At 37.9% G+C, this 15557-nt stretch overlaps 2 protein-coding genes across 4 annotated transcripts; both read left to right on the top strand.

The window, feature by feature from the left end:
* Nucleotides 1-2392: 2392 nt before the first annotated feature.
* On the top strand, nucleotides 2393-5255 carry LOC125271130 (zinc finger protein 501-like). 2 transcript variants are annotated; one of them, XM_048195113.1, is made up of 5 exons: nucleotides 2393-2457; nucleotides 2550-2610; nucleotides 3066-3233; nucleotides 3419-3734; nucleotides 3819-5255. In XM_048195113.1, exons 3-5 carry the CDS (start codon nucleotides 3066-3068, stop codon nucleotides 4832-4834), a joined length of 1500 nt encoding a protein of 499 aa, XP_048051070.1. In that variant the 5' UTR covers nucleotides 2393-2457; nucleotides 2550-2610; the 3' UTR covers nucleotides 4835-5255. The 2 variants fall into 2 exon arrangements, with proteins under 2 accessions (XP_048051070.1, XP_048051069.1); XM_048195112.1 differs by lacking the exon at nucleotides 2393-2457 and having other exon boundaries at nucleotides 2470-2610.
* Nucleotides 5256-5512: 257 nt separating this feature from the next.
* si:dkey-1c7.3 (immune-associated nucleotide-binding protein 9) lies at nucleotides 5513-12153 on the top strand. Of its 2 annotated transcripts, none has more exons than XM_048195106.1 (5): nucleotides 5513-6120; nucleotides 6238-6276; nucleotides 9585-9698; nucleotides 9818-10453; nucleotides 11353-12153. In XM_048195106.1, the coding sequence occupies exons 1-5, from the start codon at nucleotides 6108-6110 to the stop codon at nucleotides 12150-12152; spliced, it is 1602 nt and encodes a 533-aa protein (XP_048051063.1). In that variant the 5' UTR covers nucleotides 5513-6107; the 3' UTR covers nucleotide 12153. The 2 variants fall into 2 exon arrangements, with proteins under 2 accessions (XP_048051063.1, XP_048051062.1); XM_048195105.1 differs by having other exon boundaries at nucleotides 9815-10453.
* Nucleotides 12154-15557: the final 3404 nt, after the last annotated feature.

The following is a 15557-nucleotide window of genomic DNA, read 5'->3' as shown; positions in this document are numbered from 1 at the left end:
CACATATCCAGTTTTTACCCACCTGTTTACGTCCACTTAGCCGTAAGCCATAGCCGACTGTATTCACGCGAGATGCTCCACACAATGCATTTTGACATCTGTGTGTGCGTGTATTCAGGCGCAAGGAGAACTGAATCGCGCGCGACAGAGAGAGCGCGCACGCGAGCGCTTCTGTTGTGTCATTCAGCGCGATTCCGCCTATCCCACCTTCACTAACCGCAAGTTAATCGATAAAGAATTGTGACTGAATTGTAATTTTGTGATACGACGAGCTTGGCTACTTTTCATTTGGCTGTAGGCTGAAATTATATTCAACCCGCCAAAGTGGCTAGTGGGACTGGCTGTCTTACCCGCCACAGCTGAAATCTACCCGCATTTGGCGGGTTGGCGGGTGTTAATGTCAAGCCCTGTTTACAGGGGTGTAAAAATGACTTTAGAAAGATGGCAGCATCATTATTTGTTTTTACACAGAGATTTATAGGTCAAATACTGAAATCTGTTGGTGTCCTCAGGAGATGTGCTTGTGCCTATCAGTCCATGTGTGGACATTTTCTAAGTTTATTTTATTATTAACCAATCAGAATCATTCAACCTGAAGTAATAAAGTAGTTAGTGACCTCTGGTAGAGTAACTGTTGTGGAAATGTGAATGTACACATGGCGGATTACGAGCTGACTTCTGCTGATGAAACTGCAAACTGCTCTTCAGTAATATTTTCTTTATTTTTGTAAACTGACTCCAGGTCTTCATTCATCATATGTTTTTTGGGTCTTAACTGTAAAATCCCCAACACAATTAACAAAAAAGAGCCCAAACTATTAAATTCAGTTATAATATAGTGCATATATTGAGTGAAATGCTCCTCAACGAACATGCTGTGGACACTGAATGACTTGCCTGAGGTAAATGTAATGCTAGGTGAGATATTATTCTCAAGCTATTTTATTGATGTCTTTCCGCGGTTTAAACTGGTTAATAGATTACATATATATCTAGATCATCTGTTGTTCTTCTATGCTTTTTTTCTGTTGTGGCGGTTTTTACAAACAGCGCCCCCTTCTGGATTGGAGTGTGGATCGCCTCTGTATTCGTCTGACTGTATGCACTGGGGTGGATTATCGTTGGATTTACCTTTTGGAACATTAAAGCCTGTTAACCTTCATCACCGTCTTCATCTTCTTTGTGTGTTTAGTATCACCTTCACAACCCGTGACAGGAACAAACTCTTTTTTTTTTTTTACTTTTGATGCTACACTTAACCCTAGCTTAATAAAATTGCATTTATCTGATCATTATAAAATGTTTTGATTGATTAATTTCAAATTTTTGGAGAACGCTTTTGTAACACTTTTTGTTCTTGACAATATTTAAAAAAATTTTGGGATAAGAAGTTTTCAAAACAACTTTAACTGTAAATTTATAGCAGAAACAGGTGAGAAATTTATATTAAACATCAAAACACAATGTTAAACTTACAAATATACATATTTAAATATTTTAAGAACAATTACAATAGTGCAAACACACATCTTTTAGAAATCTAGATAATTTCCAGCAAAAGTACATATTAAACAAGTTCAGTCATTCTTGCACAGTGCAACATTCTCACAGGACAAAAACAGGAAGAAAGAAATGAAGAAAAAAAGCCCCAGAACAGGTATCAATCACAGTACATCTCATCATATTTCGTCAAAAGAGAACATTTTATATTATCAGTTATTCTTAGTGATTTGATTAAATCTTCTACTTCATATATGAAATCAGTAAGAGTGTATTTTCTTAAACCTTTGTGAAAATAAAATTTTGCCACAAAGATAAGAAAGTTAACAGTAGATTGTAAAGATGTTTTGGTTTCCAAAGAGACAAACAACATCCTTAATGTGTAAATTAAAGTTCATATTAACTTTAGAAAAACAATAGAAGCACAGTGTGAATGATCAAAAATAAATGACAAATTTCTTTCAGAAGGTGGATATATCATCTGCATCACCGCATTTGGACAGAAGTGCATTACAAGTGTATATATATATATATATGAAGTATGATTTCCTCCACTGATTGTTAACTATTATAGAACACCAAAATATTCTTTTTTGAGTAATTGAGTTTCGAGAATGAGTTGATAATTACTTTCTTTAAAGCGTTTACCTCCCAAATATAGTTGTGATAGTTGTGTAGATCATGACATGGTTAAGGGAAGCTTAGTATAAGTCCAGCCTTAATAACAGAGTTAAAATCTTTAAACGGGACATTGGTTGATATTCAGAAACTTTCGTAAGATATAAATCATTATTAGAGTTGAATAGAAAAAAAAATAAGCAGCCTCAATCACGCGACAAATGCGACCTCTGCAGGACGCAGCCTAAAATATTCGCTCCAGTCCAGCAGGAGGCGGAAATGCGTCATTTGTTGCTGTGTGAAACTGCGAGCAGCGCGCGAAAGTGTTTGGTTCTGTTGGTAAATATATTCAGCTCGTGCGTGTTTAACATGTTTTACATCATTATGAGCTTGATGTTTTTATGACTGTCTGATGCTTTCTCGTTTCTCAGTTTAAATGATTCACAGTTTAAGGAGAAACGAGCAGAAATCTGAGAAATCCAGCAGCTGAAGGTAAATGTCTTAAATGAAGGTGATATTTTTATTTATTATTACAGTATAGTCGCTATTTCTTCTGGAAAGCAGAAGTCGTGTTTATAACACTGTTTATTTTGGGCACTTCGTGTCTGAGGAAACTTTTTTTTACAGTTTTTCTCAATTGATTTGCCTCATTTCTCCAAGTAATGTAACTGCTCTCAAAACAGTTAAAATTTAAACACTCTTACCTCAGCCAAACAGTTCAGCATTTATAGATAAAGCACTGTTTTTTTTTTTTTTCTATTAATGTATTGTGTATATATATTAATTATTGTTAAATTATAAAAAAAAGACCATCCTGGAGATGACATAATGGGGTATGTGATTTGAAGAAAATAGAGTAAAATTAAGGTGAATCCATTTTTATTCAAATAATCTTTTGAGTCAATTATAAATGCGTCTTTTAGTAATGATGATGTGTTTGTGTTCAGATGTTGAGCATGAAAGCGCAGATGGACGTGATCTGCTGTAAATCAGTAGGAACTGATCTGTCCATGCTGGATATTGAGGATTTCATCAGTGAAATCTGTCAGCTGAAGAAAGAGGTGGCGTCACTGGAGGCAAAGCTGAGAGAAAGAGGAGACAAACCCAACAGAGAGGTTTGAGCGGCTCATTTCATCCTTCAGCTCAATCAAACCAAAGTTTTGTTAGCTTCTCACTTCTTCTGCACATCTCAAATTAAACCAGCAGCAAAATATGCTAATCTAATCACCAATATAACCACTAGAGATAACTGCTGAGTAATGAGGCTAATATCAACAGGTTGTTTATTTGTGTTTGTCAGGATCTGGAGAAGGTTTCAGTGTGTGTGACTGACGGGACAGAAGCTCAGGATTCAGTCTGGAGATCCAGAGACACACAGGACTCAGAGCTCAGCCTCACTTTACTGTGTTATACTGACGCTCAGGATCATGGATCCGCTGATCAAACCTCTGACTGTAACGCTGGAGAACAGCAGATGCTGCAGACGCCGCTGAAGATGTGCTCCGTCAAACTGGTGGACTGCAGGAACCTGATAGAGAGCAGAGGAGAAGAAACCACAGCAGAGGAACAACAACAGAGACACGAGGAGGAGGAGGATGAAGAGTTTATTCCTGCAGGTTTGTTTCTTTTAGATGTGGATGTAGCCGAACTCTGAGTACAATTTAATGTTAGACTTTCTATTAATGTTTTGTTCTTTTCAGATGACAACAGTGTTTCATCTTCTGATGAAGAAACGGTTTCAACATCAAAAGATCAGCTTAAGGTCAAGAGATTTTCCTGCTCCACCTGTGGGAAAACATTGAGTTCACAGCGTAATTTAGTGAGTCATGAGAGAAAACACACAGAACAGAAAGATTTCACCTGCAAGATATGCGACATCAGCTTTCCTACCTTAGAAGAGAGGAGACGTCATTCAAAAGAGCACAACGTGAAGAAGGAGTTTCACTGCGAACAGTGCGGGAAGGATTTCTTCACCACTCCTTCTAATATGAGAGTTCACATGAAGTCACACACTGGCGAAAAGCCTTTCCACTGCAGCGAATGTGACAAGAATTATACCACCAAAGGGAGTCTTGATGCTCACAAGCGAACTCACACGGGTGAAAGGCCGTACAAGTGCCCTCACTGCGAGAGAAGATTCATGTATGCATCCAATCTGAAGAAACATGTGCGTGTTCACACCAATGAGAGGCCGTACCAGTGCAGTGAATGTGGGAAAACCTTTATGCAGTTATTTGCTCTAAAGTCACACCAGAAAATACACTCTGTGGAGAAACAGTATCAGTGTTCATACTGTGATAAACGATTCTGTCAAAAATCTAATTTGATTTGTCATGAGAGGATTCACACTGGAGAGAAACCGTTCCTGTGCTCCTACTGCGGGAAGAGCTTTTCCGATCAGGGTCAATTCGGTGCCCATCAGAGGATTCACACTGGAGAAAGACCGTATCACTGCAGCGTTTGTGGGAAGAGTTTCAGTAAATATGATACCTTAAAAAAGCACAAGAGGATTCATACAGGAGAAAGACCGTTCAAGTGTTCTCAGTGTGACAAGACTTTTGCTCGATTAGATGTGCTGAAGACTCATAAGCGAGTTCATACAGGAGAGAAACCTTACCGCTGCTCCATCTGCGGCGAGAGATTCACTTATTTAGGGGGTTTTCAGGCCCATCAGAAGAAACACGCCAAAGAACAAACTGCTCCAGAATCATCATAGGCCACGTTCACACTGTCAGTTTTTGGGATTGACAACTGCATTTACTTACAGAAGCTTCTGGAACACTGTCTGTATGAACGTGCAATGAGAGTCAAACCCATATTTTCTTACTAGAAACCATGACAACAGTGAACAACGTAATATTAAAGATGTTGACGTCCAAAAAAATGAAAAGTATTATCACTGTTGACGTGACCAGAGACTAATTGAACCGCGAGTTCATCCATCAAAACATGAGCAACCAAAAGCAGCAGGTAAACACGCGCTATAGCCTATAAGAATATATATAGCCTATATATAGTCTATACGTGTCACGTCCTTTGCGACGTCTCGCGTATGAAACGGCTTTTGAATTTGGAAAAGAAACACAAAACTGATGTGAGCCGCTCAGGTAGGGCTGGGCGATATATCGCATGCGATTCTCACGCGCATTTCGTCAGTAAAGCCGGTTCCCTGATTACCTCTAAATCGCCATCACCTGCTTTAAAATGGAGCGCCTTTTAATAGACAAAGCCGTAGTTCACGGAGAAGCCACGCAAAATCGCGTTCAGTATCGAAGATGAATCGACTTCGATAATGAGCCCGATTTTGCGTGGCTTATCAGTGAACTACGGCTCTGTCTATTAAAAGGCGCTCCATTTTAAAGCAGGTGATGGCGATTTAGAGGTAATCAGGGAACCGGCTTTACTGACGAAATGCGCGTGAGAATCGCATGCGATATATCGCCCAGCCCTACGCTCAGGTGGAGAACAGTGACTGGATCTAACACCTTAAGATGACGCACAGCTCATATCTCTGTCGCTGTACACAAAACACCGGCTCTCTTGCTTTGTATGACGTGACAGACAACTAGTTGTCCAGTACGGTTCCGTTCCCACAGTGCGAATAGTCCTGAAAATTTACAGGTGTGAGTTCGGTTATAGAATGCGATTGTCACTCCCGTAATATCAGCCTTCATTGCTGTCAGTATATCATTTGTACTATTTCAAATGTTATATGTAAGTAGGTCCATTTCATCTCTCATATCACAGAGAGAAATACAACATACGTCAGTAGTAGATAAACAACTGGAATTACTTCTTTTTTTTTCTTGCTCATGTTTTGATTGGTTAAACTGCCTGTGTGACGTGCACTTGTGCCATATAAAGTTTTCACTTCAGTTTGAGTGACACTTTGTTTTACAGTTTAACAAACCCTGCATGCTTAAAAATAATAGAAACAAGTGATTTATTCACAGCTTTCTGTTAAGAATTCAGAACCAAACAGAAACAAAATGAGCGAAAGAGGTGAGTACATCTACTAGTATGAGCATAAGTATTAAAGATTGAAAAACCTAGAAATAATCTATAAATACATTTATTCTACAATATCTTTAAAAACATATCACATTTGTTTCCTCGCAGTACCTCTAATTTCAAAAGAAGATGGCATTAATTTGGCAGGTAAGACTCATTCATTCACTTCACTTCAGTGGCATACATGTATGCATGTGTTTGGTTGTGAAAGAGTCTTTTTACCCATAGTTGGTTTAATTTCTGAAATGTATTTTCAGCAGTAGTTGCCTTATTTTAAACAGTCACTAAGAAATATATTTTTAATTAATTTACTGTGAAATTTTATGATTAAATTAACTTGCACAATTACAAATAAACCATCAAATTTTCATTGCGTGGAAAACTTGTTATAACTTGCTGTAGTGCAGTGCTCTCTCCTAGGTAACTATTTTTTTTTTTCAGTTGCATAACAGTAGCTTTCAAACTAGCTTTTCCAGTAATAATTGGAGTTGGTAAACAAAAACAGTTTCATTTTTAAATGCTGTCCTGAAATGACATATAACTAACAGGGGACCATATGGAAATGTTCTGTTAACTTCCAAAATGTCCTCTTTGTAATGTTGCTATGTGACCGTAGAATAACCAATATGGTATGTCCCCCTAAAGTCATATCAGGAACGTTACTATATGACTAACCGAGGACCATGTAGGAACATTCTGTTAACATCCCAAATGTCCTCTTTGTAATGTTCTTATGCGACCATAAAATAACCAAAATGGAACGTGCCCCTAAAGTCATATAAGGAACCTTGAACTGCAGCACTTTCAATACCAAAAGAAGACGTTTTAGGAACATCCCTAATGTTCTATAAAGGGTCGGAATATTTGTCATCTTTAGAGAACATTTAGGGAACATTGCGCAAGATCACAAGAACGTCCCCTCCTTTGTGGATACAGAGCAAGGGGCCAAAGCATAGTAGACAGAGCAGGAAACCACCAAGGCAGAGCAGAAGGTGTAGGAGACCATCAAGGCAGAGCAGGAGGATCAGAAGACCACCAAGAGCTGGTGGAACTGAAACGGAGAGCACAGAGAGTTTATTGACCGCCTTAATGGCCATAACAGGGAGGTCAGGGAGATCAAAAAGCCCTCCTTGGCTTGAGACGGGACAGACAGAGTTAAGAGATGACCTCCTTGGCTGTAACAGGGCAGGCAGAGGTCTCAAGAAGGGATGCTGCCTCAGTTTGAGCTGTAGTGGATGCTGCTATCTCGGCAGGAGCTGTTGCATTTGTCAGCGCTTTGGGAGGAACTTTATCAGTCACCACTGTCTCAGGAGGAGCCGTAGTGGACGCTGCCGGCTCCGGAGGAGCAGGGGAAGCGTGTGCTTCCAAAACACACAAAATGACTGTTGCCATCATAGGAATTGCAGCCGATGGTGGAAGGACCTCTGAGACCACCAGACTCGGGACCACCAAACTTGAAAGTACTGAGACCACTGGAGTTAGGACCACTGGATTTGGAAGCTCTGGGATCACCAGACTTGTGACCACCGGACTAGGGAACTTTCTCCCTCTTCTTCTGCTCCTCCTCAGAGCCTTAGTGAGGAGTGAATTTGAGGGAGAACTGGATGTCTCCTCCAGTGAGAGCGTGCTGGGTGCCACAGTGGGATTAGTGACATAGCCCACAGTGTATGGAGAGAGACAGAGTCTTAAGGTGACATCTACAGTGCATCCAGAAAGTATTCACAGCACTTCACTTTTTCCAAATTTTGATATGCTACAGCCTTATTCCAAAAGGGATTAAATTCATTTTTTCCCTCAAAATTCTACAAACAATACCCCTCAATGACAATGTGAAAGAAGTCTGTTTGAAAATATTTGGAAATTTATTAAAAATAAGGATGAAAAAAATCACATGTACATAAGTATTCGTACATAAGTATTCACAGCCTTTGCTCAATACAATGAAGCACCTTTGGCAGCAATTACAGCCTCAGTTGTTTTTAATTATGATGCTACAAGCTTGGCACACCTGTTTTTGGGCAGTTTCTCCCATTCTTCTTTGCAGGACCTCTCAAGCTCCATCAGGTTGGATGGGAAGCGTCGGTGCACAGCCATTTTTAGATCTCTCCAGAGATGTTCAATCAGGTTCAAGTCTGGGCTCTGGCTGGGCCTTTCAAGGACATTCACAGGGTTGTCCCATAGCCACTCCTTTGTTATCTTGGCTGTGTGCTTAGGGTCGTAGTCCTGTTGAAAGATGAAACTTAGTCCCAGTCTGAGGTCTGGAGAAGGTTTTCATCAAGCATGTCTCTGTACATTGCTGCATTCATCTTTCCCTCGATCCTGACTAGTCTCCCAGTTCCTGCCGCTGAAAAACATCCCTACAGCATGATGCTGCCACCACCATGCTTCAATGTAGGGATGGTATTGGCCAGGTGATGAGCGGAGCCTGGTTTCCTCCAGATGTGACGCTTGCTAAAGTGTTCAATCTTTGTTTCATCAGACCAGAGAATTTTTTTCTCATGGTCTGAGAGTCCTCCAGGCGGGCTATCATGTGCCTTTTACTGAGGAGTGGCTTCCTTCTGGCCACTTTACCATACAGGCCTGATTGGTGGAGTGCTGCAGAGATGGTTGTTCTTCTGGAAGGTTCTTCTCTCTCCACAGAGAAATGCTGTAGCTCTGTCAGAGTGACCATCGGGCTCTTGGTCACCTCCCTGACTAAGGCCCTTCTCCCCCAATTGCTCAGTTTGGCCAGGCGGCCCGCTCTAGGAAGAGTCCTGGTGGTTCCAAACTTCTTCCATTTATGGATGATGGAGGCCACTGTGCTCATTGTGACCTTCAATGCTGCAGAAATTTGTCCATACCCTTCCCCAGATCTGTGTCTCGATACAATCCTGTCTCGGCGGTCCACAGACAATTCCTTCACAAAGTCATTCCGGATAAATTGGCTCGCCAGTTCACAAAACTTCAGTGTGGGCTTTGATTAATCTCAAATCCTGTCGAAAGCTAACAAGTGAATCTGCTGGATCCATTTTTTGGTTAGGCCTTCTGTAACATTGGTAAAACTCAGACATGAGGGAGAACTGGATCCAAATGTAGAGTAAGATTAAATGAAAATACGATTCAAAATAATATAAATACTAACAAAACACCAGGGAACACAAGGAGCAAAACTGAACAAGTAAACTAAAAAAATGAAAGTAAGAATGTGCACAGTTTCCTGTGATGGTTAGGTTTAGGGGTAGGGTTGGTGTAGGGGGATAGAAAATACGGTTTGTACAGTATAAAAACCATTACGACTATATGGAATGTCCCCACAATTCACAAAAACAAACCTGTGTGTGTGTGTGTGTGTGTGTGTGTGTGTGCTTCTGAAAGTCATATTTGTAATGCTAGAATCAGAATAAAGTTTCATTTAAGATCAGTTAAATTTCTAAGCAAAGCTGGTATGTTAAAAATTAAATTCATTCTGATTTCAGAAATAAAACCATCTGCTGCAGCGAGACAAATTAAAAAGACGTCACTGAAACTATCTCGCCTACACAAATCAGAGGCTCATGGGAGGACACAGAAAAGGACAGAACACAACACAAGTACATACTTTAACTGTTATAATGTTAAAAACAATGTCAGCTTGATTGAAAACTTCAGATCTCAGTCTTATTTCTTTTAAATGCCATTCACATGCTCTGTTTAATGTGATTCACAGTAGCAATTCCAGCTGAACTCAGGATTGTTCTGGTGGGTAAAACTGGATCAGGAAAGAGTTCAACGGGAAACACCATCCTGGGTCAAAAGTATTTTAAGGAGGATGTTTCACCAGTGTCAGTTACTAGAACCTGTGAGAGAGCAGATGTAAAGTTGGGTGACCGGATCATCTCAGTCATCGACACTCCAGGCCTGTTTGATACGACAATGTCAAAACAGAAAATAAAGGATGAAATAGTAAAGTGTGTCTACATGACTGTTCCTGGTCCTCATGCATTTCTGCTGGTCATCAGATTGGGTGTGAGGTTCACAGAGGAGGAGAAAAACACAATTAAATGGATTCAGGAGAACTTTGGAGAAGAAGCTACTTGTTACACCATCATTCTGTTCACTCATGCTGATCATCTCAGGGGGAAACCATTAGATGTGTATGTCAGTGAAAGTAAAGATCTCCAGGCTCTTGTTAATGACGTTGGTGACAGATTTATCTCATTCAATAATGAGGACATGGAGAACCGCAATCAGGTCACTGAACTGCTGGAGAAGATTGAGAAGTTGATGCTGGTGAATGGAGGAAAGCACTACACTGATGAGATGTACCAGGATGCTCAGAGCAGGATAGTAGATAGATCACAGTTCTGTAAGTGTGTTTGTGTCTTTCTTTGTCTTTGAAAAATGTTATTAAATTTTGTCTTGATCAGTCCTGCACCAAGGTAACAAGCCTTGATTTTTGTCAAGCCAAAAGAATCCAATCTGATTTCAGATTCTCAAGTTCTATTTATATAAATGCATTGAATTGAATTTGATCGAAAAAAAAATCAGTGGACAAAGATCGGTGGACAAAATCAGTTTGGTAGTTTTCGAACACTAACATTTTATAGGCTAATTGGTTAACAAATAAAACCTAAATGTTAATGTCTAAATTGTTTGTTAAAGAAGTTTAAATGGAGGTACTATTGTATGCATGAATAAAAACTTTATAAAAATGCTGTATTTAGAACTGTATTCATTCAAAATAAACATTTGTTTTGTTTATTTTACAGATTTTTAAGTTAATATGGAAATATTAACCCATGTATGAAGTAAAAATAAGCTAGTATTCCTTCTCTAGCATAAATCAACCATTATGTTGAGTTAAATGAACAACCCAACATGCTAAATAACCCATGGTTGGGTTAGTCCATATTGTTTTTTCCCCCCCTTTTTTTCAACCCAGTTGTATTTGGAGTGTACAGTAAAGAGTGAAAAAGTGATCCAGCAGTCAAAGCGTGAATTGCACTTGTTGTGGGAGATGACTTGAAGGCTGATTTAAGGTTTATGCCAGGCCTTTCAGTCTGATTGAAATTTCATTCAAATAGAGTTTGCATAAAAGCTTTTCAATTCAACTTAGCCATCAATCCAATTAGTAATGGATTATTAGGTTGCGTGTAAATCTAGCTGTTTCACTTGTTGTACCGAAATCATTAACTCTATTTAGTCGACTTGTTTTTAATGTCTGGATTGTAATTGCTCTGCTTTATTTGAAATTCTGATCGACAGGGTCTGGGAAACCGAGAATTGTGCTGCTGGGTAAAACTGGATCAGGAAAGACCAGTGCAGTAGAAACCATTGTAGGCCAAAGTTTTGAAAGGAGAAATGCTGCTACTGAAACCTGTGAGCTAAAAGAAGCACATGTGAATGGAAAGAGCATCACAATAATCGACACTCCAGGACTGATTGATGCAGCAGAGAAGAAGATTAAGAATGAAATAGAGAAGTTTGTCATCAAGTCTGCTCCTGGTCCTCATGTGTTTCTGCTGGTGATCAGACTGGATTCGAGATTCGAAGAGGAAGAGACAAACATAATGACATGGATTCATGAGAACATTGGAGAAGATGCTGCATGTTACACCATTGTTCTGTTCACTCACGCCGATCAGCTGAGGGGGAAATCGTTAGATGAGCAAAACAAAGACAGTGCAGATCTTCAGGTGATTACTGACAGTTTTGGTAGCAGATATCACTCATTTACCAGTGAAGACAAGGAGAACCAGGTCACGGAACTGATGGAGAAGATTGAGAAGATAGCAGAGGGAAATGGATGGAAGTACTACACAAATGAGAGGTTTAAAAAAATTATAGAAAGAGATGTATATTTAGAGAAAGTTAAGGAAACCCTACATAAGGTCGCATTAGGAGTTGGACCAGTCGGAGCAGCAGCCATGGTGACAGGAGGCGTCGTCCTGGGCGTAACGGAGCTGGTTTTGGCACCAGCGGTGTTACTCGCTGGAGGCAGTCTGTTTTTAGTTGGAGCAGCTGGATTGTATATTGGAAAAAAATTGATTAAAAAAACTAAATGATTTGGAGACTTTTGAAAACAATTGTACTGTAGTTTAGTTAATTTAGTTATCAAGGACTGATGTGGTCCCAGCTAACAAAAACATGTTCTAGAAGCATTTTGCTACTATCCCCATTAAGTTATAAAAACGCTATTCCTAAATGTTCTCTAAACATTCAAAAACATATCTGAAATGACGTATATTGCATTCAAAAGTAAATTTAGTCAGTTCTTGCATTCCTTTAATCAGACTAATTTCCTTAACACAAGGCAATACATTATAATTAAATTTTAGTTTTATATTGTTTTTAAATTGAGATTGCTGTTGTTTAATTTTAGATTTAAATTCAGACTGTTTGCTTCTTGTGTGTAAATATGTCGCTAGGTCAATAGGGGGTGCTGCTGTGGGTATCCGTAAAAGGTGCGATTTGCCTTTAAAGGGGTCCTGAACTGAGAAATTAAAATTCTCATGATCTTTTGATATATAATAGGTCATTGTACTATAAAAATATCCTGTAAGTTTCAGAACTCGCTTATATATATATATATATATATATATATATATATATATATATATATATATATATATATATATACGAACAATATATATGTAAAATATGTACAGTTTACTATATAGTGCTTAATAAAACAAAATGAAAATTTATATTACTTGATAAAACTGTTAATTAGCATAAAAACTAATGTTAAGTGAATAATCGAACACTATATTTTTTATAACTGAAATATTTGGACATTTAACACAATTTAAATCATAATTATATAATTAATTATATTTATAAAAATCATAAATATAATTATATTGTAGGGCATTTCAAATGAGTGTATAAACTAAGCTATCAGGCTAATTCAGGTATCTGAACATAAGCTAACTAATACAGACATTAATGGTCATTATAATGTAGTTCTAAAAGCATTTAACATGATTTTGCAATTAATTACTGTTTTTGCATTATTGTAAGGGTAGGTTTAGGGTTGGGGTAGGTGTAGACATTAATAAAACAAACTGATAAGCAGCTAATTAAATTTATTGTTATTTTATGGTGAGATTTTGTAGGTTTTTTTGGGGTTTTTTTCTTTCTTTCTCTTTTGTTAGTTTTCTGAGACTCAAGACTCAACTAATCTCTGCAATTCTCCAGCTGTGATCCTTGGAGAGTCTTTGTCCACTCAAACTCTCCTCCTCTTCTTGCATTAGGACGATTTAGACACTCGTCCTCTTCCAGGCAGATTTGTAACATCTTTAGTTGATTGGAATTTCTTAATTATTGCCCTGATGGTGGAAATGGGGATTTTCAATGTTTTAGCTGTTTTTTTACAGCCACTTTCTATTTTGAGAAGCTCAACAATCTTTTGCTGCAGAACTATATTCTTTGTTTTTATACTCCTGTGGAACAGGAAGTCATGGCTGGACAATTTCATGTTCATGATCATAAAAAATTCTAGGATTGGCAATAATTGTGGCTAACATGTTTTGGAGAAAAATGTGATTTTCCCCCCACTTTCAATTGTTTTACTTCAATGAAAGGTTTGATTTTTGCTAAATTTATGAATTATAGATCAAAAGGATAAACAATGCAGATTTATTGATTATATTCACTAAGGGTGCCAATAATTATGAGCACAACTGTATGTGTATATATTCCTTATTTTTCATTTACCATGCTGTTAATGTTGTACTTAAAGGAAAACTCCACTTTTTTGAAAATAGGCTCATTTTCCAGCTCCCCTAAAAAAGTGGAGTGTTCCTTTAATGTATTTGATAAATGAACAGCGACACAATAAGAGGTTCTGAAAGTGCTGTAATTGTGTGATCGCTTTGCTTATAGAAGATTGTGACAGACTGCTGCATTTGCATTTTTCCAGTTGTCAAATATGTTATTGTAGTTAATGAAGCGATTACTTACATTTCTGGAGCTATAGCTTTCCATCGCTGTGTCAGAGATGTTAGGTGTCTCTAATAAGATCAGTCACAAACATGATCCCTTCATGATCTAATGTGTCTTATTAACTCACTGTCATGCACAATGTCAGTGCAACACATTTCTTCTCCCTCTTCACATATCGTCCACTGCTAAAGAAACTCTTAAGTCTCTTAAAAGTCCTTATCCGTATTCCTAACAATTTTGGACCTTAAGACCTCTTTAAAAAGTTAAGATGCTTTCTAAATTACTTTTTTCTTTACTAGGATTTTCATGCAATTTTAAGAGGAAACGCCCAGAATTTTCTTAGAATTTTGCAATAAGATTCTTCATGAATACAGGGCCAGAAGTGTAAATGAAAACTCTGGAAATGCATTTGTAAAGATCAGTGAAAGAAATAGGAGAAAACAGTTAGGAAAACATGCAGTGTATTAAAAACGTAGCTTGAAACTTTTCAGTTTCAATAATTAATTAGTTTCTTAAAACGTTATGTTCATTTTCATTATCACAAAATTAATTCCATAATTTTCCAGTGGCCTTATAAATGTAGCTATTTTACATGTGTACTCTATATTTTTGTATAGTAATTCATTATTTTTTTTGGCACAGGTTTGAGTCTCAGTCATATATGAAAATTGTTAAGCTATTTTTGGAACAGTTTAAGCCAATTACACCAATAGGATGTAAACCACAAAAGAAACAGAAAAGGAATGAAACTACACCTGAATAAACTCCAAATAAGGCATGTTTTCATAAGGTGTTTTCAAAAACATCAACATATCCTAGGGGCTATTCACACAGAATGGTTAAAAACACGATGAGACGTGTCAGTTGAATGAAAAAAAAAAATTCAAGGTCTAGAGATGCGTTTTTTTAAACGTTGAAATACTTCTAAACTCAAAATTGACACTATTTACTATTTAATGTGCATTGCTAGTCTTGTGTTGAACAATTAATCTGTACGTGAATTAATCTGTAAGTAAATACACAGGAAAAAAATAGTCTTAGTAATGTTTGAAAATTACTCGGGAATGGCGTTCCTTCTCTGATGATGTCAGTTTGAGGACAGAATATCTTTAACCAACTGTTAGTTTTTTCTTGGTGTCGTGTTTTGATTGGATAAGCTGCCTGTGTGACATACACGCACAAGTATGTCATATAATGTTTAAACTTTTATACTGTTTATCAAACCCTGCATGACTAAAAATAACAATAACAAATAAGTGATTGAATGATTTACAGTCTTTTATTCAAAACCAAATGGAAACAAAATGTTGTCCTTGCTTGTTTACCTAGTCTGATGATTCAGCTGTGCACAGATCCAGATGTTCTGCCCTTGTCTAATGCCTTTCATAATGTTGGGAACGTGGGCTGGCATATGCAAATATTGGGGGCGTACATATTAATAAGAAGGAGGAAACAATGGAGTTTGAGACTCACTGTATGTCATTTCCATGTACTGAACTCTTGTTATTTAACTATGCCGAGGT

This window comes from Megalobrama amblycephala, linkage group LG7 (genome assembly GCF_018812025.1).
Source record: "Megalobrama amblycephala isolate DHTTF-2021 linkage group LG7, ASM1881202v1, whole genome shotgun sequence".
NCBI classification, from domain to species: Eukaryota; Metazoa; Chordata; class Actinopteri; order Cypriniformes; family Xenocyprididae; genus Megalobrama; species Megalobrama amblycephala.
This window is presented reverse-complemented; position numbering and strand designations above follow the sequence as displayed.

Bases quoted from the DNA above. Each gene is read 5' to 3' on its own strand.
- LOC125271130 (XM_048195113.1), top strand. From the start codon at position 3,066: ATGTTGAGCATGAAAGCGCAGATGGACGTGATCTGCTGTAAATCAGTA. The intron at 3,234-3,418 runs GTTTGAGCGGCT...TGTGTTTGTCAG, and splicing joins GAGACAAACCCAACAGAGAG to GATCTGGAGAAGGTTTCAGT. The intron at 3,735-3,818 runs GTTTGTTTCTTT...TGTTCTTTTCAG, and splicing joins TGAAGAGTTTATTCCTGCAG to ATGACAACAGTGTTTCATCT.
- si:dkey-1c7.3 (XM_048195105.1), top strand. The intron at 6,277-9,584 runs GTAAGACTCATT...TTCTGATTTCAG, and splicing joins AGATGGCATTAATTTGGCAG to AAATAAAACCATCTGCTGCA. The intron at 9,699-9,814 runs GTACATACTTTA...TGTGATTCACAG, and splicing joins AAGGACAGAACACAACACAA to TAGCAATTCCAGCTGAACTC.